The sequence below is a fragment of the Calonectris borealis genome, chromosome 1 (assembly GCF_964195595.1).
Source record: "Calonectris borealis chromosome 1, bCalBor7.hap1.2, whole genome shotgun sequence".
NCBI classification, from domain to species: domain Eukaryota; kingdom Metazoa; phylum Chordata; class Aves; order Procellariiformes; family Procellariidae; genus Calonectris; species Calonectris borealis.
Genome location: NC_134312.1, coordinates 123,800,001 through 123,822,609, shown reverse-complemented (window position 1 = coordinate 123,822,609; position 22,609 = coordinate 123,800,001). Strand labels below are relative to the sequence as shown.

Below are 22,609 nucleotides of genomic sequence, written 5' to 3'. Positions count from 1 at the left end.
ACAGTTGTGGCGTGAATATAGCTATTGTATACAGCATGAAATGATGATCTTAGGCACTGAGGATTTGTATACAATGTTTTTTCATACCTAGGCCAGAGTTTTTGCTGCTTTATGTTCCATAGGGTAACACATGAATGCCCTCTGCATTTTTTCAAGACTTGTAAACTTTCTTACAAAAGAATTACCCACTTGTGCCTGAGTGTCCAGTGGTACTTACGCAGAATAGAGAAATTCAATCTTTTATTTTATATATGTAGAAAATCCACTTTTTTTGTGACAAAAACCACTGCATATTTTGAAAAATCATTTTTCCTCATATAAAAAATACAAATATTTGTAAGAAAATACTGCAGTTTGTGTTTCCAACATTATAGACTTGTGTATTCTGTGTTTATGTTGAGGAAGAAGAGATCACTATCTCTGAAAGGATTAAAGAATTAAGTATAAAAAAATTGCAGAATGTTCTCTATAGACTTTCATGCAGGAAAAAAAAATCAAAAACTACTGAAAGAAATTAGATCACTTTATAAGATGTTCACTTCACTTCACTGACAAATGGCTTGCATTTTTAAAAATTAGAATATTAAACAGATGGAAGAATTAAGTATACTTCTGCTCCAGCAGCAACCTAAAGAATATGGCGCAAGGAAGTAAAGTTATTTTTAGATGAGTATGGAAATCGTATATATAATTTTTGTCAGTGTAAGACATTTGAACTTCCTCAGTTCTGGTTTCCAGTGAATGGTGTTCCACTTCCCCATTAAAAGATTATGTGCACAGAAGTTTATGGGCTATTCTGTATTGTCCTCAGAATAAATGAGTATACTTAGCGCTGTCCAGAATGATTCCTCTCCTCCGGTCTTTTCAGACGTGCATTCTTGGTAGGCTCACGAACAGTTGCTTTTAATCACATTTCAAGGTAGTGTAATAAACATGAATATAATATTATTACTCCTTACTGCAGGGTATCTTGGAAGTTCTGATCAATAAGGCTGGCTTTCGTATACTTAAGGAGGGGAAACAACTCCAAAGAAACAATGCTTCAGTGCCAAATTGGCCTGCAGGGCAATGGGATAATCTGATTTCACAAACTCGTGATTGCTTTTTACAATTTCAGCTTGCATTTGTCAAAAGCAAAGAGGACTCCTGTCCTATTGAATTTTCAGTTGTCTCTAGTACCTCCATCACAAAGTCCCATAATTAGATGATTTTTGCTGGGACCATAATTCCTTTTATAAAGTATCTACATACAGCCTGTTTGACTGCCATGGTCAAACAACTCCATTGCTTAAAATGAATCTTGACAGTGAAGCAGGCTTTCTTTCTGCATGTGAATGAGGACAACAAATAGCAATAGAGCGGAGAGTTGATGAGTGAGAGAAGAAGTTGGAAGCCTGCCTTGCTGGAGCACGCCTATTTAGTATATTATTATTTCTATCACTTTAGCGCTGCAAGCCCCACAAGCTGGGTTCTGCCATTCTATGCACTGCACAGATGAAGAGTAAGATGTGTGTCCCTTAATAATTGAGATTTTACTGTTTTTAAAATGCCAAAATGCTAACCTGAAGGAGGAAACTTCAGTATGTGAATGCTACTTATGGAGATGGTTATAACATGCAACTCAGCAGCAGCCACGTGGTTTCTGTGGTAAGACACTGTGAAAAGTTTCTGACGTCTCTCAGGAGTTTTTGAAAAAAGTATTAAAGTCTCTGACCTTGAAGCTTTGGGTCAGTTTTTGACTATTGATGTGGCTGATTGCTGCCACTTGCCTTAAAACACTTTCTCTTTTTCTGGTAGGTTTGTCAGCCGCCAAATTGCTGTCTGAGTCTGGGGTTAGCGTGCTGGTTCTTGAGGCCCGGAACAGAGTTGGAGGAAGGACATTCACTGTCAGGGTAAGTGCTTCATGAGATGCTGGACTCTCACTTGTGCTGGTCTACGACATGGCGAATGTCACTCCTATCTTCAAGAAGGGCAAGAAGAAGGACCCAGGGAACTACAGGCGGGTCAGCCTCAACTCAATCCCTGGGAAGGTGATAGAGCAACTAATTCTGGACGCCATTTCCAGGCACATGAAGAACAAGAAAGTCATCAGGCAGCATGAATTCACCAAGAGGAAGTCCTGCTTGACCAACCTGATAACCTTCTATGATGAAATGACTGGCTTGGTAGATGAGGGAAGAACAGTGGATATTGTGTGCCTAGACTTCAGTAATTCAACACTGTCTCCCAGTGAACAGCCTGGTCCAGAGGATGGTGGTCAGTGGTATGAAATGTAGTTGGGGGCCAGTAACTTGTGGTGTACCCCAGGGGTCAGTACTGGGTCTGATCCTGTTCAACATCTTAATTAATAATCTGGATGATGAAGGGACTAGAGCATCTCTCCTATGAGGAAAGGCTGAGAGAGCTGGGACTGTTTAGCCTAGAAAAGAGAAGGCTGAGGTGGGATCTCATCAGTGTATAGAAGGGAAGGAAGGAAGGGTACTAAGAGATCGGAGACAGGCTCTTTTCAGTGGTGCCCGGTGGCAGGAAAAGAGCCAATGGGCAAAAACTGAAACACAGAAGGTTCAAACCATCTGAACATTAGGAAACACTTTTTTACTGTGAGGGTGACCGAGCACTGACACAGGTTGCCCAGGGAGGTTGTGGCCTCTCTCTCCTTGGAGATATTCAAAAGCTATCTGGACACAGTTCTGGGCAACTGGCTCTAGGTTACTTACTAGAGCAGGAGGGGTTGGACCAGATGACCTCCAGAGGTCCCTTCTGACCTCAACCATTCTGTGATTCTGTTGACATCATTAGCCAGGGGGAAGAGGGGGAATAGAGTTCCCAAAGAAGACAGGTGTCTCAAGTTGCCATCACTTTTGTCAAGTAATAGAGCTCTGTTTGGACAGGTTGCATTGCAATATATGCCAGTGGGCTTCTCTTGACAGGAGGTGCTTTAAAATTGGTCTGGAAGCAACTCTGAGAGCTATCAAATGGGATTTGGGTGCCTAACCAGAAGTGTGTAGTGCCATTTTAGCTGCCCTAGGATACCTTGCCTGGCCTCCAGCTGCAGGTCTTCCATGGGTCGTGAGTCAAATTTGTCAGCCTTGCACAGAAGTGTTGGATACCTTGGGCTGTCTAAAATGGTGTTAAACATCTGTATTAAGGTAATTAAATTCCACCTGCATAGTCCATACCCTTTGTCCACAGCAGGATCTGCTATGCCTTTAACATCACGGAGGAAAACTATCATCTGAGACTGTGAGTGTCAAAGCATTTCTCCCCTGATTCCTGTCTCACTTTGCATAATGTAACAGGCATGATAACGAAGAGCCCTATAAGAAGCAGCCTGAGCAGGGCCAGGCATCATTACAGCTCAGACATACATTTTAACATGGCTTAAAATTATCTGAAATAACACTCCTGCTTCTAAAGATGGACCACATCTTGATTGCCATTAAAAAGAAAATGAAAGAAATGACAAGTCACCTGTGGTGCAGGGTAATGTAATACAGACATTAGCTCTGCTTCCCACCCTGGAAGTAAGGGAGGTTTATATTATGTCAGATGCCATTGCTGGGGAACCAGAGATAAACAGTGGTGTTTCAGCAGAAATCATTGAACATGAAACATGAAGCATAAACACCATCTTTCTGTGACACTGAGAATGCCTAGCTTAAAATGCTCGCTATAAACAGTGTTAAAAAGAGTTACTGTCTTGGGAAATCAGCCTGCTTGTAATGGTATGCGTCCTTGAAACTTCTTGCTTTCTTCCTGCTTCGCAACTGAGCGCAATGCTGGTCTGAGGGGTGTGTGGAGCGCCTTCGGTGGCCGGCATGGCTGGGGGCTGCTAGCCAGAGTGCACCGGGCTAGAGCCAAGGTGTGCCGTGCTGGAAAGGAGATTACTCTCCTTGAATACTGCAGTGCAGTGCTCAGCATCTACAGCATTAAGTCTAAGCAGATATCTACAGAGAGAAAACAAGCCTTGGTGCTGGAGATGGTTTCAACTTGAGAAATGTTTTGCAATGACAAGAAAAGTAACATGAATTCTGAAAAAGTAGGGTTAGACTTAACCGAAGTATTTATTTGGTTGGATATTTCTTCATATTCTCATGTCTTGTGAGACTAAAAAGCCAGTACTGAAAACTATAGTGAAACCCGAACAAGAGTTAAACCCAACTGCATGCGTGTGTGACGGAGTGAAGATGCTGTGATCTCTGTGTGTCTGTCATTACAGAGCTCAATACTGCCTACTTTTAAGTCAGTCAGTACACATTTTCTCCTGTGCATATAATTGCAGTGCTCGTCAGTATGGAATAATTCTTTCTATTTCTAGATGTTTGTATTGAGGAGCTTCTCGCACAGCTTCTGATTCCCGTATTCTTTCTTTTGACAGAACAATCAAGTTAATTACGTAGATGTTGGTGGGTCGTATGTGGGACCTACCCAAAACCGGATTCTCCGACTGGCAAAAGAGCTCGGTATTGAGACCTATAAAGTGAATGTCGAGGGCCACACAATCCATTATAAGGGGGTAAGTATCGCGTTTTTCATGTTGAGATACCTAAAGGTATCATTGAGCTTTGGAAATTACTGGAGGAGTCATTAAGGATGTTTCATTTAAAGTTCGCTTTTAGTAATCCAGTAAGCACCTGTTTGAAGTGTTGTTATTCTATTTTAACTTATTGGGATCAATGGTCTTGTTTTCTTTTGAAAAGTGTTCAGAAAATGGGACTGACAGCAGTTAAAAAAGTTGGGATACATTCGGCACCTGATTATCTCTGAACATATCCTTTAAAGAATTTTTGCCTGAAATCCAGAAAATACTTGTTCTGAAATAAAAGCCAAATATAAATAAGAAAAAAGAATATAATACTGTTGGATACTATTGACTGACCATACTAGGCAACAGTTTTGTGGGACTAGCCTGGGAGTAGTATAATGTACTTGCCCCACTTACGTAACTAAATTCACATGAGATCCCTCCCAGTCCCATAGCGTGGGATTCATCTTACTTACAAATGGATGCCTGGAAGCCGGGCGTCTAATTTGAGACTCATCGCGATTCCCTCTCTAGCTAATAGTGAGAAACAGGTACCTCCCAAGGCTCGCTATAAGCTTCATGTCTGAGACGTGGGGCAGCAGGAGTCCAGGTGGCCACTCTTGAGTAGGTACTGTTGTGGCTAAAGTGAACTGGAATGAAACCTGTCTTCAGAGCAGCCCTTGTCTTAGTTCTTTAGCTCACCGAATTTTTGCTCAGGTCCTAGTCAGGACCTACTGCCAAAACCAGTGCAGAGGCAGAGCGGCAGGGAAAGGGACGAAGAGAGGCATAAGATCCATAGGTATGAGGTACAAGCATCTATTTCCATAACTCACAAACTACTTTACTTTCCAAAGACCATCACTTCTTAATTTTTTTAATATCCTTTAGTTTTGGTACTTCCAGACTCTGGCAGAACAAGGCTCGAAGCCTGTATGAGTCAGAGTTGACATACTTGATAGAAGCAAGGCTATGTGATGGATCCTTAATTTGTTTAATTTGTATTATCTTCCGACTTTTTCTTCTGAGAATTAGAGCAATGGGTTCATGCTGCAAAGTTTTATCATCTGGTTCTGTAGCCTCTCCTTATTGGGCAGATTCATGCCATGCCCATAAAATAGTCACATCTTAAGTATTTGCATAGACACTCCATAATACTAAAAAAAAAATTAATTGCACAACCTGGTCTAAAATTGGTGTAATTCTACAGCAGGTGGACTGGGCTGATTTGTACCAGCTGAATGTTTGGCCCACTCTATTTAATTTAAGCTCAGACATGGATCTCTTAGCATCTTAAAAGGCACTTATCTTCTGTATGTTAAATAAAAGGCCCTAATGGGTTACATAAATTTGAGCCCTTAATCCATTTTAACACTGAAGCTGCAGCTTTTTTTTGTCCCACATTACATTATGCATGTCCTCACTAATGACCATGTAATTTCGTAAGTTTTCTTTGAAGTGGAAGCATGTTCCTAAACAAGAGGCAGCATTACGAGCTATTCAACTGGATCACAGGCTGTGGATCAATTCTAGATTTGGCATCGTGGTCCTGCCGAGCTAACCAGGGTCCCCAAGGGAGGCGTAGTTTTTGGAACATGGTGACAGCAAAGGGGCTTTAAGGGCTCCCAGTGTGGACAGACTTAAGCACTGGATAATAATAGTGATGCTTTGCCTCCGGTGGGTTTCATTCCTCCCACGTCCTCTTCCCACGAATTGCAGGCCTTTTGTTTTCCTTTCTTTGCCTAAGGTTTTCCACTGCTTTTTCTCCTTACTCTTTCCTTGAGACCTCGTGTAGTCACCATTCCCTTCTTTTTGGGGATCTGTTGTTGAACCCTCTCTTACATCCCAATTCTACAAGAAGCCTATTGAAAACAAACTGTGCAGTCCTGGCTATTGCCTGGGTTGGTGAGTGCTCAGGCCTCTTAGGGCTTGTACGTTTTGCCTACCCGCTACACGCTCTTATCATCCTGTGATGGTGAGTTGTCCACGTAGGGATTTGTCCTCTTCTGGCTATAGGTGTGCCCCTCACGTTCATTAAAGATGCTCCAGGAACCCGAGCACCTGTGGTATTTCACAGATGATAGAAAATGTGTTAGCAAGCAGGTGATTTGATATTAAAGGATCATTGCCCCAGAAATTAAATAGTAATCTGAAAGATGGATGTGTTTGGCTTCTTGGGCTAATACACTGTCAGCCATGGGCCAGCTGCTGCCTTTCAGATTTGAAAAGTATGACTAAAACTTGTCTCCTTGCATCTCATCTGCTATTTCTGTCAGCTGAGGGCTGTCAGGGAGCGTGTAGCTGGGGCCAGACAGGAAGGTCTCTTCCCAAGGGCATTTCTCCAGTCTGCAATGCTGTGTGGTTTTGTCAGAGGTGAGAGGGAGAGTGTTTTGAGGAACGACTAAACATGGCTTTAGATTTTGTTGTAACAGGCATTTAACTGTATATAATCCCCAGCACCCTCAGATGAAGAGATTTTTGGTCTTTTGTTTACCATACTAATCGGTTCAGTTTGGCTCTTTCTTAAGATTTCCAGGATACTTCTTGGATTGAGTTAGGGGAAAGTGGGGAAATGGTTTATCCTAGCAGCGGAAGCAGCCAAGGGAAAGTGGAAATCCCTGGAGGGATTTCATGAGCTTCTTTGCTCTGAAAGGAATTTTTCCCATATGTACGTGGAAAAATTCCATGTACTGCAAGCTTTAAAAACCACGTTGCTTCATGTGGGCAGGTTTCCTTTGTAGTTACAGTTTATTTGAAAAAATCCAAATATGTAACTATTGTTTATCTTTTTTTTTGTTTGTTCATTCTTTCCCATCAGTTACCATGGTAACATGGACTGCTTTGATATCAGTCAGAAATTTGTTTGTATCCTGTTGTCGTAAATCTGTAACTTCAAACTGTAGATTTTGTTACGAGCCCCAGACTTTCTTTCCAGCCAAATTGCTCTGTGGCTACTGTCCTGTAATTCATCAAGAATGCTTTAGGACTGAGAAAAGGCAGTTGTGCTGGAGTTGTCCTTTTCTAGAAGAGGCAGATAGCTTTTTAGTTTTACAGAGGTCCTTGAAGGTCACGCTGTGCTCCGTTTTCACCTTCTCTTTAGTAGAAGACCCTAGCAAGTAAAGGCATTAGGGCCTTGGTGTGGTATTAACCTTCTCACCTAACTGCAGTCCTCTAATATCTAGCTGCAGCACACAACTCTGGTATACGTAATATTAGTAAATAAGGACTGGTTTTGCTTATTTGTTTGCTTATGATTTTCAGAGCAAGGTAACACTTGACAAAAGATAAGCATTTGTATGCAATGCTTCACATTGGCCATCTAGTCTTTCCTTCGTCTAACCTTAAGATTAAGAGATTAGGGTGCAGCAGGTAAGTCTGTGACTAAGTCTGTGCAGATCTCCGTAAATCTGCAGTTCGGACACGGGAATCACAGACGCTCCAAGGCACTGCACTGCTTGCAAGGCTAGGCCTGCCAGAGGTACTGAGCAGGGAAGGGTGCCCACCTGAGGGCTCACACTATATGGAGCCGCTGCTCTAGCTGTGTGTGCGTGCACGGCCCAAGGGCAATAGCAATCCCCGCTCTGGGGCGCAAGGGACGCTCCTCCTGCGCTTCCTGATGCGTAGCTCATCCTCAGCACAGAGGGCAGGAGCCAGACTTGCCTTTCTCAAGACTGGCAAAATTGTCTGCTCCTCTTGCACAAATTGAAACGTGGAGTGGTGTCACAGCTGGGGTGGCTTGGGCTTGATTCCTGTAGTTTCATCTACAAGCCGCAGTGTAGCCCTGGGCAGGGAAAAGACAGACCTTGCAAAGCACATCTCTCTCTGCCGCCTTCTTTCTAACCACTGAACTACGGTGCTTAGGGATATTGTTTCCTTTGGATTGGTGTGGGGTAACTGATCCAGGCAGGCAGCAGGACTCAAATCTGAGGTCTGCAGGAAAGCCTTCGACACACCAGGAAATGAAAAAAAAGTTAGATAAACTCTGTGGATTAGTCAAGCAGCCTTGTGTTAGCATGGGAACAAAGCCAGTAGGTTATTTGCCTTTTAGTTAAGAAAACAGTAGTTCTCAAAATAATACACCCAGAACACTATAAACTTGTTTAAAAATGGAATATTGCAAGACCTTGCCTACTTGCAGTGAGCTCATCTGTGAAACAGGCAGCCAGAGCTCCTCTGCCTAGTAGGGAGACAATATTAAAAACAGATGAATAACTTACCAGCCCCAGGTGATTTGGGCTAGATTTATTCCCTGATGTGGAGATACTTGTGCAAAAGAGAGAGTTGAAAAACTGATGTGGCTAAGGCTGCTTGGCTCGCGCTCTCTCACGGGCAATGGGAATTTCTCTCCTGGAATTTGTTAGAATTGGGCTTTTCTCCGATCAGCTCCCACCTCTTACAGGTCCAGCCCCCCTGCACAAGGAGTTAATGTGTCTTGAACTATTTCAGGCTCTCTGAATTCAGTCTCCGCCTCTTCCAGGTCTGTTAGCACTGTTGTATTTTTCCAGCTTTTCCTGCCCTTGGTCTCCAGTCTTACTGAAATTATGGTTTCTTGCATGCAGAAGAGAGCAACAAGTAATGCAACTTTAGACTGTTAATTATCAGTTGGCATTTCATAGTTCTCAGGAGATAAAATATATTTTCCCATTGATCATCCTGGGCTATGCCATTGACCAAAGATGTGGGGACAATAATATTTTCAGATCAGTAATGAAAAGGATAGTTCCTTTTTCAAATAGCAGATAAATGAACACTAACGTGATACATGTCATACCAGTGACTGAGGTTGTAAGGTTTCTCAATCAGTTCTCAGCAGTTTGTGGTTATGGTGTTCTAAAGCTAGTATAGAGGTGGAAAATTTGGAGGAAAATATTAGGTAGCCAGGCAGTGAGCAAGTTCTCTCACCGATTGCCCCATCTGCAGCAAACAGGATAGTTTGGGCGTTCCTGAACCTGTAGCTGTTGAACACGGCAGAGTTAATACTGGGAGATGGAAAAGCTGTTTTGGCACAAACCTCATCATAGAGTTACTGAGAGAGACTTTTCTTGGGCTGTTGTTTCCAGCAATACAAGGAATAGATTTGGCTGAAAACAAGAGGCAGAGAGGAGCCTGAGAAGAAGTTACTTTTCTGACTTTCTTTTTAAATAAGTGCTTCTTTTTTTGAGTTAAGTAAGCCAAGGAGAGGTATTTGCAAGATACAGCACTCAGTACAAGCAGTTATCGAAAAGCTGTGTGAAAAGAGGTCTTACTGAACAGCGAAAAGCTTCGGAAAGTTTTCCCTGCTACTCCTGAACGGTGGGCTTAGCTTTTCCCTTTGTCCCCTTGCAATATTGACATGACAGAACTTCAGTAATAACTTATCTTCACCTGTTGTTGGGTGGCCTGACAGCATTGCACCGCATCTCTGCTTGAGGGCAGGATTATTGGTGTTAAAGCACATCAAGGAAGACACATTGGTGGCACCTGCATTCCTGACCAGAATAAAAAGTCTAGCAATAAATGAACTTTGAAGGAGCAGTATTTGATGATCTTTTTGAAAAAACAAGATGTTGTGCAATAAGAAGAAAATTATTAGCAATTTATTACTGCTTTGTATCAGGATTTCCTTGTTTGATACAGCATCGGTTTATGACAGTAAAAGCTGTAGCATGCATTTTTTTGGTCCTCTTTTCTGTGGCTGAACACACAGTGCTCCAAACTAGCACGAGAAGTCATGCTCAAGGAAAAGGAAGATGCAGTGTCATGCAGAGGATTCCCTTGCTGGTAGTTTATAGGAGCTGCTCGGCTCGTGCATTGGCAGAAGTGTCTTTTGCATACACACGTGCACCTGGAGAAGGCTGGAGCACCACCCACCTTCCTCCAACGTAACTCTCTAAAACAGAAGGAAATGGGGATAAAGAGAGAAAAAAGTATGTGGTACACAAGATTAGGTTTACATACCCAGAAAACCAGAGGTAACCAACCACCTCCAGAGTCATCCTGGTGGCTTGAAAAGAAAACTCAACATTTGTTGGAAATTTAAAAAAACCCTTTAAGCACTTGGATCTCAAGCTGAACTAAGTCCTGAGATCACAACCTTGTGCTTTGCTTGGCCCAGAGCAGAGATGACTCTGTCTAGACCAAACAGGAGAGCGTTTTTGCTGCTGCCCTCACTGAAGATGGGGAGAAGGTACAGCACAGTGGGCTGCGGGCCTGGCCGGCTGCTGGAGCTGGGGCACCACTGCAGCCGTCCTCTGGGGAGAGTGGAACCAAGCGGTGTTGGTCATAGCAAGACTTCGGTCCCCTACCCGTGTACTCTTGTCTCCTCTGTTGTACTTGCCCTGGGGATGACAAAAGTTGACCAAGATGTGGGAGTTTGGTTTTTTTTACTGCTTTTTCCAAGTCTGAAAGCTCTCTACGGTTTCTGAGTTTCATCCTGCACCTTTTATTTTTGTTATGGTCTTTGCAGAAAAATGCTCTGAAGAATATCAGAAATCTGTATGTATTTACACACACGCACACAATTATCAATGGGGAAGACCAATAAATTCTCTCTCCCTGAGTGTGAGGAAGGGGCCCTTGGCTCCTGCTGTGTGTCCCCCTGTCCCTGGGTCACCATCTCATGCATTTGCAGCACTGCAGCCTCTCGCTTGGTCTGTGACTCCCGCCTGCCAGGTGCGATGGGCTGGCATGGTATACGTCGCACTGAAAAGCATATTGCACACAGCTTGGCATTACAGCTCGTACCTGTCGTGGTCCAGCGTGTTCGCTGCATCCTGCCGCGTGACCTCATGCAAATTTTTGACACACCTGGAAGAGCTAACATTTAAGAGGTCTGATGAGAAATTTGCCGTTGACTCACATGGGGGAAGGTTCAAAGCAATTTAATAAGAGAAAATGTTTCCTGCTCATTCAGTCCTCTTTCAGATTAAAGTTATCACAAAGAACCAGCTGCTGTTAGATTGTTTCGCTTATCATTATATCACAGTATTATCTGAAACAGTCTGTATTCCTGTTGCAGCTATGTGTCATACACATTGTAAGCACTGATACCATTTTTGCAAGCCTATGAAATTTTTCTTCCTGCAGCCAAAAACTTTCTTTTTGCAATTTTTTTTTTTTTTTAGGCTAGGTTTCTCCCAAGGTACTTGGCATAATAAAGAGGTATGTTTGCTTTTTATAGGTAAGGTATACCATAAAGGTGCTTAGATAGTTTAAAAGTTTAAAATGCATGCAATTTTAGACCAATGCAAATTTTAGGATGCATATTTCAGCAGGCAGGCAAACATTAGATTTACTCATAGGTAATAATGAAGAATGCTTAGGGACAAGGAATATTACCTCCTTGGCCATTGCTTGAGTCTCCTTAGCCCAGAATTTGACAACCTGCTCAGAACAAATGTACTCCTCCCCATCCCCTCCGAATAAACAAAAAGTGTTATTGTCCTTTTTAATGTCAGCCCAGCTGTTTTTTCCCCTCATACTTAGCTTCATGCATTCCATTGCTTACATGCATATGCAGAAAAAAAAAAAAAAAGGGGGAAAAAGAATAGATCTTTCAGGGCAAAAGGTCAACCATGTGATGACTTTGAGAATTTTGTGTTCTTGAGTAATGAAGACATGTTTTGTTGTGTTTCAGTTGCTTATGTTCTTATGTGTATTTTAGGGAAAGTCACGCTATTTCACGGGTATTTCCCCTTCAACATGGAATCCCTTAGTTTATCTGGATTACAATAACTTGTGGAGGACCATGGACAAGCTGGGAGAAGAGGTAGGCTGTGTAAATTGCATCTTTTTCCTACAGTGCGCATGTCATCATGAGTAAATCTGGTTTGGTTTTGTTTTGTTTCTGGCAGGCTTTTTTATTGCTTCTTTAATATAAAAACAAAGCAAAACAAAACAAACCCCAACAAAAAACAAACATCCATCAGGAAAGATATCTATGTTGCCCAGGAACTGTCAGGAATAGCAGGGCTTCCTCACTGAGAGGGGGTTGGACTAGGTGATCTTTAAAGATCTTCCTTCGCACCTTCCATGCGATCGCATCGCACCTTCCATGCGATGATTCTATGAGAGGATACAAAAAGATCTGTAGGTGTCTAAGATATCTGAAAAAAATGAGGTTGAATCTCAGTGTATGTACTTTCTCATGCCAGGGAAAACCATTCCACGAGCTGGGAGATGAGAAGGGTTTTTCTCCTTCCCCTGTAACATCCTTTTTAAGTAAGGATGATTCTTTTTTGTAGCTGCCTAAGCTGGGCTCCAGTTTGGCTTCATAGTAATTTTATTTCTAAAATTCTTAAACAGTAAATGCCTTCAAAATTCAAGCAGTACAACTGCAGATCTTCCTCTGTGTAGCCCCTGGAGCATCATGCTGTCTTTCAAATATTTATCATCAGTTGCCTTATAATCCAGCTGCAAACCAGGGGCCCTACCTTACAATAACCTTCAAGCATAACTAAGTGTATTCCTGCAAAGTTCATTGGGTTTATGTGGTTTTGCAGAATCAAATTTGTGCATGATACTACACACTTTTTTGTCAAATAATAGATATTTTTTTAAGATTCAAATATACGATAGTGTCCTCACATGTCATGGTACTTACATGCAATGGCTTATTATTAAGAACTTAACTGTCTAAAAATAATTTAATAGTATCTAGACATTTTTCCTCCCTCTGTGGTTAACAAAGAGACATAGGGGCCTTCAGATACCCGTGTTGTAACTGACTGAATCTCTGACTGGAGAAGGAATTTTTCCCTCAGCTGTTAGAGGACACCAAGACAACTAAATTAGAATAGACACCTCTCCTCTGGATGACTAAAGGCCAGATGAGTCCCAACATATGGATATAGTTCATTGGTCAGGCAAAGCTAGATTTGGTGATCATGGTACAATTCATGCCCAAAGGTGTGAATGGAAACTATTCCATTTAGTGAATTTATTCCAAATTTACAGCCATGTGCAGGGGACAAAAGCAACTCCTGGCCAACATATCGATCAACTCTGTGCTACTAACTAGCTATGACCAGGCAATGATACAGTACTGAATAATTTCTTGAATATTTTGCCTCTCTCCAGATTCCTCTTGAAGCACCGTGGGATGCTCCGCATGCTGAAGAATGGGACAAAATGACCATGGAAGAGCTGATAAATAAGATTTGCTGGACCAAGTACATAACTCTTTATTGACTTTGAAATCCAGCTGCAGAATGATAGTAGTTCCCTGCCAAATTCTGGGGTACAGCTGAGTACAGCTGGGGTACAGGCGGTGAGAGAGCAGGAGTGGTTGCGATGAGGCTGGTCTTTGTGAGGGGCTGTTGTCAGGCGGTGGGCGAGGGCGAGGGCCTGGAGGATAAAGTGGTAGCAGAGCTCGGGTTGGCTGGCAGATGGGATTAAAGGTGCTGGGGAAACCTGGGGTTTGCCTCAGCAGGCCCATGCACGCGAGAGTGACAGCGTGGGCTCTTATCACCGTGCTTTCTCTTCACTCAGTGGGAGAACGTGTGCCTTTGTCTTTAGGAAAAGCAACATGTAAATAAAACTTTGCTTTGTAGGTATGAATAAAGGTCACTTGCAGGCACAGAAATGGAGGCAGAAGGAGGTGAGGCGGCTTCCCCAGCCCCAGGGTAGGCTAGGAGCTGAGGAGTGATGTCCTCTCACTCAGCTGTGTCTTCTCCTGCGCAGTTGTGTCTGCTTTTACTGCGTGAGCTGCATCGTGTACCATGGAGCAGGCAAGTGCCACTGGCACATCGGAGAGCCGCACCTGTGCTAGCGGGCAGCTGCTTTCTGGTGGTCACTCAATGGATGGGGCAGCGCGAGACCTGGGGAGCGGGGAGTGAGCAGCTGTTGGCTCTGGAAACTCTGGAGAAGTTCAAATGCTGCTCCTTGTTTTAGCAGTAGTGCCTCCTGGGCCTCCGAAACCCTTGGATGGAAACAAGGCAGCCGAGGCACCCTTTTGTGTTGCCTTTCACCTCCCTGGCTGGTTTGTGCCTGAGCCTGCTCGGGAGCTCCGTGTTTGTCCCAGCAAGCCTGTGGCTGCGCTTGCTCAGCTCTGCCCGTTGCCGTCCACCCTCTCTCTGCTCCTGGGAAGCTGTCCTTGAATGCCAGCCGACTCTCCTGGGCCTCTTTGCCCTACAGGGTAGTTTCCCATGAGATGCTGCCAAGCAGGTCCTTGAGGAGGATAAAATCTGCTCTTCCTAAATCCAGGATTGCCGTTCTGCTGTCTATCTTACTGTTCTCAGGATCTCCACAGTCTCATGGCCACTGCAGCCAAGGCTGCTCTTCACCTTTGTATCATCCGACAGGTCTTCCTTGTTTGCAAGTAGCAGGTCCGACAAAGCATCAACCCTAGTTGGTAGGAAGAGGGCCCAAGGTGATATATGGCCTAGAAAATGGCCAGTGTGTTTTATATGCCTATGAGGGACCACGCTGTACGAATAAAAAAGGCACAATGTTCAATCTGGGGTGACAATAACTGGAAATACTCTTTTCTGCCTTTCCTTTTTCAATGAATTCTCTTTACAAGGCAAAGAGAAGTGTGCTCATATGAGCACTTGTATCCCCGCTTGCTGTGCCCAGCCCTGTGCTGTTCTGTAACGCTCTCCTCCCTTGCATTCAGTGTCTTTTATTTGCGCGGCTGTGCTCTGTTTGCCCTTTCACTCTGACTGTGGTTTAGCACTGTGCCTGCAGCTTCCTGACCAAAACTTTCCGTTTGAAATTATTTGGCTGGCTTAAATCTTGCTCCAGCTTCGTGTGATACAAGGTACAGCCATTTGGACTTTCTCTTGCTCTCTGTGGCATCGTAGTTTTCTTTACAATTAGTTTTATGAGCCATTTGCCTGCAAACTTGGTCACTATGAACTACCCTGTGCACTGGCTTTTCCTCTTCTGTTTTTACTGTTCCTGTTAGTCAGGGCGTATAAGCAGAACTGGCTTTATAGTGATCTCTCCTTTAACACGCTTCTCTGCAAGACTGCAGAGAAGTCTCTACTACCAATAGTTTTGTGGCACTCCAGTTTTAATGGATGTGCTCAGCTGAAAAACTCAGTAAAAAGCCATTTTAGATCTTCAAGCCAAGCCAGATTTTTCTACACATAGTTAAAGACCGTAGTGCCCTAAACAGAAAAGCTCTTCTGCAGCATTTTCTATATGACTTGGGTCAAGACTATAAAAGATTTGTTTGTCATGTGTCACAGATCAGCATCTACTGATCCTGGAGAGACTCTTCACGTTTCTCAGGCCTGAACCTGCTACAACTGTTGAGTGTCTTGGTGCTTTCAGGATTGTTGCAGAGGGTTCTTGCGTGCAGGATGTTTTCATATTCTGGCTAATGAAATAGAGGTGTCTGGACTTAATACCCAGAGAAATGAGGTTATAAAAGTTTATAAGTTACATATTTTAGCCCAGGTAACTTGCACAGTGCCTTCCTTTCGCAGACGATTATAAATTCGTGTTGTTTTATGAAACTTCACCCAAGTCAAGGACCTTTCACCTTCTTTGCAAAATTATCTCAATTCTCTTAGAGATCTGTAGCCACAAATGAAAGAAATGTGAATAGCCAGGTCCTCATTTCCTGCTGCTGTAACTCTGTTTACGTTCAGAGGACTTACTGTGGTAGGCAGCTGACCCTCTCCTTATATTTATGGCAATGATTGCCAATTTGGTTTCTCTGGGTTATTTACCGTGTCTGACTCTTGGTTTCACAAAAGGTCTGTGCAGCAGTGTTACATGGTTGATGGGGAATGTCTTGGCCGTGTGGCTAGTTGAGTCCCTCGGGACCCATCAGACCTTGGAAATGATGTGCCCGATGAGCTCCCCATGGAGGAGAAATGCAGAAGAGTTTCACTAACTGGTTACCAAATGCATTCTCCTGTTGAGAAAAATATTTGTTCTGGTGAAAGGAATAGCAGCTGGGAAACTATTTAAAGAAATAACTAAGGTGAAATCAGTGGGATTTCAAACTGAATGGGTAAAGGGAGGGAGGGAAGTGCTGATACAAACCCGTTGAAACAGTCTCGCTACAGGCTAAAAAATGAGACAGATACAAATCATCTTGGCTTTTCTGACTTTGGGAAAGCAGCCCTGATCGAGAATAACAAAGAAAATCCTGAAAGCAGTCAAGAAGTCCCATTTACTCACTGCCTGTTTCTGCTCCTGTGTCTCATGCAGAGCTGCTAAAGAATTTGCCACATTCTTTGTGAATGTCAATGTCACGTCTGAGCCTCATGAAGTCTCCGCTCTCTGGTTCCTGTGGTACGTGAGGCAGTGTGGGGGCACAGCCAGGATTTTCTCTGTCACCAATGGGGGCCAGGTACAAAATGTCTCATATTCTTCCTCCTCTCTTGAAACCATAAAGAGCAAGTGGAGTGTTGTACCCATCAAAGCCCTGCAATTAATGAAAAGAGGACGAAACACCAAGTTCATGTGGCACCAGAGAAAATTGTGTTCTCATGGGGTGGAACATCCTCTCGGTTAACTGTACAATGAGGAATTTTATTAGCTAGACTTTGGGATAAATTGGGACAATTTAATCAATTGTTTTTTCCTGCATTCACTTCAGCACAGTCCTTTTGTTGCTGTTTTGTTGCTTTTTTGCCAATTTGTTTTCTATGGGACTTAGCACATTTGAATGTTTTCAGGAGTTCAAAGCAAGTGTACTTCAGAGTGAAATACGGTTTTTTGGGGCTGAAGCCTCTAATGACAAGGGTTGGAAGTAGATAGCAAAAGGCCCTTCCTTCTTGGGACACTTCATATGGCAGCATGTTTTATGAGCTACTTCAGACTGTTTCTTGCCTTGGTCATGGCAGGCGCCTGGTTGCCTGCAGAACATCATGGTTTTCATGTGGTTGTTCTGGATGAAGTTTCAGAAAAGGAGAGAGAGGGCTGTCAAAGTAATTTGGATGTGGTGTGTCAGCACCCTTTACTAGCTTCCTACCGCAGTTAACACAGCTTCATAAAGCACGTGCAGCATTGCAGACTTAAGCTACCAACAGCAAAGCGGAGACAGTACCACACCCTTCCAAGTGTGTCAAGATAGGGAGACATTAAGAGAAGTTGCCTGGAGAGATGCGAAGTCTCCATCAACATCTCTTCATTGGGATAAGAATAGACAACCATGTGTCAGGAAGGGTGTAAGCAGAGCTAATGCTGCCCTGAGGTAGGAGCAAGACCCAGGAGCCTTCTTCCTCAGGAGCCCCTCAGCCACATTTGCTGTCCCACATCAGAAACTGCTAGATGTTGCAGCAAGAATTAAAATTAATTCCAAGATACTCATGGCTAAACAAGACGTGGAGAGGGGTAAGCTAGCCTGGGAAGAGCACTTCCTTTTCTTTGTGCCTGGATGGGGCAAGCTGTCTTGGTTTCTACCATCCTTCCCTCCCCTCTCACCCCAATCAAAATCAGCTGAGCAAAAACGCTAAAGGTTTCTGACTTGGCAGCCATGACGAGTCTTGTAAAACTTCTTCAGGCAGCCATTTCAGTCTTTCAGCACAAGACTGTGGATCCTTTCCTCCCTGCCCATACCAGCATCGTATATGTAAAAGTGAGCTGCTTGATAGAACGCTGGTGGCTGGTAGATAAAAGAGGGTTAGTGCTTCCCCTGAGCCTCTGCACAGACATCACAAGGAAATATGTGTCACAGATTGTGCTTTTTTCCAGACAGCAATGTCTTTGTGTCTTCCCAGGGACAGATAAAGCTCATTGCCTGCTGCACTCGAGGCCAGTTAAAGATCTGTCTTGCTTCTGGGCTGGTGCAGGCTTTTGCTGTACAGATGCAAGTTGGTGTCTTTGTCATACATGAGGGTTTTGATAGCACAGTGATGGGTAAAATACTCAAAACCTCTTTTTAATGAAGTGACGTGTTTATACTAGCTAAAATATCTGCATTATATTTGTTTGTTCTCTAGGCTTCAAGAGTCTTTAAGCCAGCTAATTGAGGAAGCCATTGCAAAAGTGGTTTAGGCAGCAATCCCCACTGAGGCTCAGGTTTATGCCTTCGCTCTTCTGAAAGTCTGGGCCTCTCTGCACCCTTAGGACTTGCAGATTTGTCCTGGAGTTTCTCGGTTATGAGCAGAAGTCAGATCCAATGTCATTGTGATTAATGCTGGTGATTTTTTGTTTGTGTTTCTTTTCTGTTTGTTTTTTAGGAGAGGAAGTTTAAAGGGGGTTCTGGTCAGATATCGGAGAAAATAATGGAACGCCTCAAAGGCAGAGTTAAACTGGAGAGACCTGTGGTCCGTATTGATCAGACAGGTGATAATGTCATTGTGGAGACTCTAAACCATGAGATATATGAGGTAATTTGATCAGAATAAAAGTAGAGTATGCATTTAGAGGGGGAATACATCTGCTGTAGCTCTTAGTCAGATGTAATCAGGAAGTACCCATTTGTGTGTGTCTATTTCTCGGACTATGCTGACACTCTGTGAAACCTGCTTTACGGATTTATTTATGACTGGGTCTCTTCTTGGTGTTCTGCTAGTTAGTTTCTGTCATTACTCTGCCTTTTCTGCTTAACTTTTTCTGTGGTTATATATTTTTACATTTTAGTTCTGCATTGAGGCCATTTCAGCAAAAGGAAAAATAACATTCCTGTTCATATCTAAGTTTGTGGTTTGCAGAACAAAAAAAGGACATTTCAAACACCTTTAGTAACATTTTGCCCCTGTGCAGTGGCGCTGTGAAATGCTCCGTCAGTACATGATTACCCGCAGTGACAGCCACGGGGCGGCAGCTCCCTTCTGCACACAGAGCCCTGCCTGCCATGGGGGTTTCTGCAGGACGTCATGGTCTGCAGGACGCCTGTCTCAGCGTTTGGAGGGTATTTAGAGAAAGTGAAAAGAAAGGGAAGTGGCTGTTTGGCAGAGAAGCCAGTCTAAGGATGTCCTGGAGGAGGGCCTGTCTTCCTCCTCCAGGGATTTTTAAACCACTGGCTTCTCCCTCCATGCTGGCTGAGCAGCAGCCAAGTCAGAAGAGACAGCCTTCTTGCACTCAGCGGCCTCACCAGCGTGAGAGCGTTTGAGAGCAGCAGCGTCTGTTGTGATACAGTGTCACCCGGAGCCCCGAAGCAGAGCGTCCTTCATCGCTCCAGTCAGACACAGGACCTGCGAGAGGGATGGAGCATGTTCAGGAGAGCTGAAATCGCCATCGGTGTTGCTTGTCCTGAAGTAGTACCCTGTGAACGTGCACAAAAGCGATTTTTCTTTTTTTTAACAGCTTATAATTTGGACAAATGTGGGTCATATTTTCCTGGGGATGATAAAAGGCAGTTTTACCTATGCCATAAGATCTATCTTGTCCCATTTCCACACCTGTCTCCAGCCAAGTTTCAACTCTGGTCCTGTAGTGTCCGGAAGGCTGTCAAGAATCTTCTAACCACAAAACAACATGTTTTTTCCAGCTCCTTTTTCTGAAATGGCAGAATTATTTTGGTTACCTGGAAATATCTGTGTGGGAAAGCCAGGTAGCAAGGTCAGGAGTGGGAAAGCTGTTAACAACTAATAGGAACGTCTTTCAAACGTGTTCGGGGGGGCAACCTCAGTGAGAGGCAGCGCCTTGTCTGTACTGACTGTGGTTTATGTTTCAGGGCAAGTATGTGATCAGTGCTATCCCTCCGATCCTGACAACGAAGGTTCATTACAAACCAGAACTGCCGCCAAAGAGAAACCAGTTAATTCAACGTTTGCCTATGGGGTGTGTCATAAAATGCATGGTGTACTACAGGGAAGCCTTCTGGGAGAGGAAGGGTATGTGGGGAAAGTGAAGGACTCGGGAGCCCCATGCTACGTGAATTTTGAAACTCTGCTGTCTGGCAGGGAATAAATCCAAGAGGGGATTAAATGTGCAAAACCCCCAAACCGAACACACAGAAAAGTGAAAGGTAAAGCTTCTTAGAAGGAGAGCTCTTCCTCTAAGCTTGAGTGCACGCCTTGTCCCAAAGATGAGTCCAGACCCAAATAGGATCCCGAATCTCATTGTTGCTAGCTGAGGAGGGATGACTGAGAGAACAAGCAAGGTTTCCCTGGGAAGCATTGCTGAAACCTGCAATGCACAGAAGCAGTGACCATGCAGCAGCAGGTCCCTGCTTCTCCCTGCCAGGGACAGAGTTAGGGCAGCCAAAAAGAATCTACAGCAGATGACAAGGAGAGCTTAAGGTGTAAGCAAGACCTTTCCCTCTTTTTAATCCTCTATTCTACAGACTTTGTATCTCAGAGGACTGGAAAAAGTAGGTTAGCTTTTTGTTTAACTCAAGATATTTTCTCCATGGGCTGCTACATCATGTGTTTCTCAGCTTTAACTGATACCATTTCCAGAACTATTTGTGTGAACAGATTAATTTCCGCTTCCTAACGATACTGGGAGTTGCACTGGGCGAGAATATTTCTTAATCAAAAGAATATAATTTTGCATGTTTCAAGGCATAAACTGGCCATTGGGATTAGAAAGAAATATAGGCAGGTTTGTACACTGTTATCTATATGGGATTTTTTGCATGTTCGGCTGAAACATGTACTGATGTGATACCAGATTAGAGCGATTACTGTTATGGGACACCATTCCTGACAGTCTTATCGTTAGAAAAATCAATCCGTAAATTTGAGCCCGCAGTGACCAGACGTGATTAGACTGAGTTTTGTTGCTGCTGCTGTTGTTTTGGCCGAAGTTACTCATGGAATGAACCATCATAGTTCTTGCTAGATCTGTTTATTTTTAATGTTTATTGCTCCCAATATAGAAAACCAAAGGGTCTTGCAACAATCCACAGAAAGTCCTTGCTAAGTAATAATGGAATTTAAATATGACTTTTATAAGTCTGTGTACAAAATTTCCCAGAGTCAGAGGGAAGAGAGGAGAGAGACTGTTACAAAAACACTTCGGACATGTAGGTATTATTGGTGACAAAGGAATTACTGTACAATTCCTTTTATGGATAATTTTCCTTACTCATTACTGTCAGAAACAAAGATCTTCAACAAGTTTCTCTGACAATCGTTTTGTTTTCTTTTCATTCCTTAGGTTATTGCGGTTCCTTCATCATTGAGGATGAAGAGTCCCCAATTGGAATAACCCTAGATGACACGAAACCTGATGGATCTTTCCCTGCCATTATGGGGTTAGGAGCTTCTAGCCCATACTTACAGATGTGTATTTCTTTTTGTATGAAGGAGTGGGAGGAGGAGGAAGAGGGGAAATGGCCAGCTCACATCAGCGGTGCCCACTCCTCCCACAGACTTCACAGAGGGAGGAGAGCACTTCTGACAAGCCTCTTGTGCCTCTCTAGTCCGTATAAGCTGTTAGGTGAAGCTTTTCCTATAAATAGCCTAATACAAAGGAGATGGTTGGGAAGGAGTTGCTGAATTCAGCTGTATTTCATTTTAAGCATTCAGTTAATGTTTTTTTTTTGCTGTGGAGTAGATTTAGAAATAAATCCCTTTCTTACCTAGCTTTGTGAGCCTGTATTCAGCTTATGTTGGGCCTTGTATTTAGCACCTGGGCCGAAATGAAAATGCAGTTGTCCAAGAAATCCTCATTTGCCTCCTCTGCCCATGGAGCTGAGGCAGGACAACAAACATCAGCTGGTGGTTGAGCGGGGCAGCAGCTATGCAGTGAAGAAATCGGGATTCTGAGGAAACCGCCAAGTAAAAAAATTGTAGTTTGGACAAACAGATGGGAAAATATGTAACAGCATTGACTGGCTTTTAAAATAGGTTAAGCCAATATGAACAAACAATCTTTACAAACGTTTCTACTAATCTGAGCTGAGACTGCCAAAAAAAGGCCAATATAAATGTCAGGCAACTACTCCTTAAGTATCTGGCAAGGAAAGCTTGCCACTTCTACTGAATTGTACGTGTTTATGGGCATGTTCAAAGCTTAAAAACTGCCAGGACCTGAGAGCAATAAGCCTCCTCCAAACCCCATATGGCAAAGAGTTTCCTGCTTTCTCCTTGTGGATTTATGCAACTTTCTAAAAGAGTGCAGGAACATACTTCATCCCCTGGGTGTCTCGACTAAGGTCAGATGAACTAATCACCAAATCTGTTTCCTTCAAGCTGAATAAATATTAATCGCAGTTCTTACAGGACTGGTCCATGACACTGTGCAGTGCTTGTC

The 22,609-nt window shown here is 43.4% G+C and overlaps 1 protein-coding gene across 1 annotated transcript in view; it reads left to right on the top strand.

Annotated features, from left to right (window-relative positions):
- Positions 1–22,609, top strand: part of LOC142093040 (amine oxidase [flavin-containing] A-like) — a 39,491-nt gene that overhangs the window by 9,808 nt on the left and 7,074 nt on the right. Inside the window, exons 2-9 of the mRNA XM_075173927.1 lie at positions 1,798–1,892; positions 4,379–4,516; positions 12,165–12,269; positions 13,580–13,671; positions 16,667–16,808; positions 18,643–18,792; positions 20,082–20,241; positions 21,512–21,608. Of these exons, the coding sequence (XP_075030028.1) occupies positions 1,798–1,892; positions 4,379–4,516; positions 12,165–12,269; positions 13,580–13,671; positions 16,667–16,808; positions 18,643–18,792; positions 20,082–20,241; positions 21,512–21,608 (979 nt within the window). The remainder of the gene's footprint in view (positions 1–1,797; positions 1,893–4,378; positions 4,517–12,164; positions 12,270–13,579; positions 13,672–16,666; positions 16,809–18,642; positions 18,793–20,081; positions 20,242–21,511; positions 21,609–22,609) is intronic.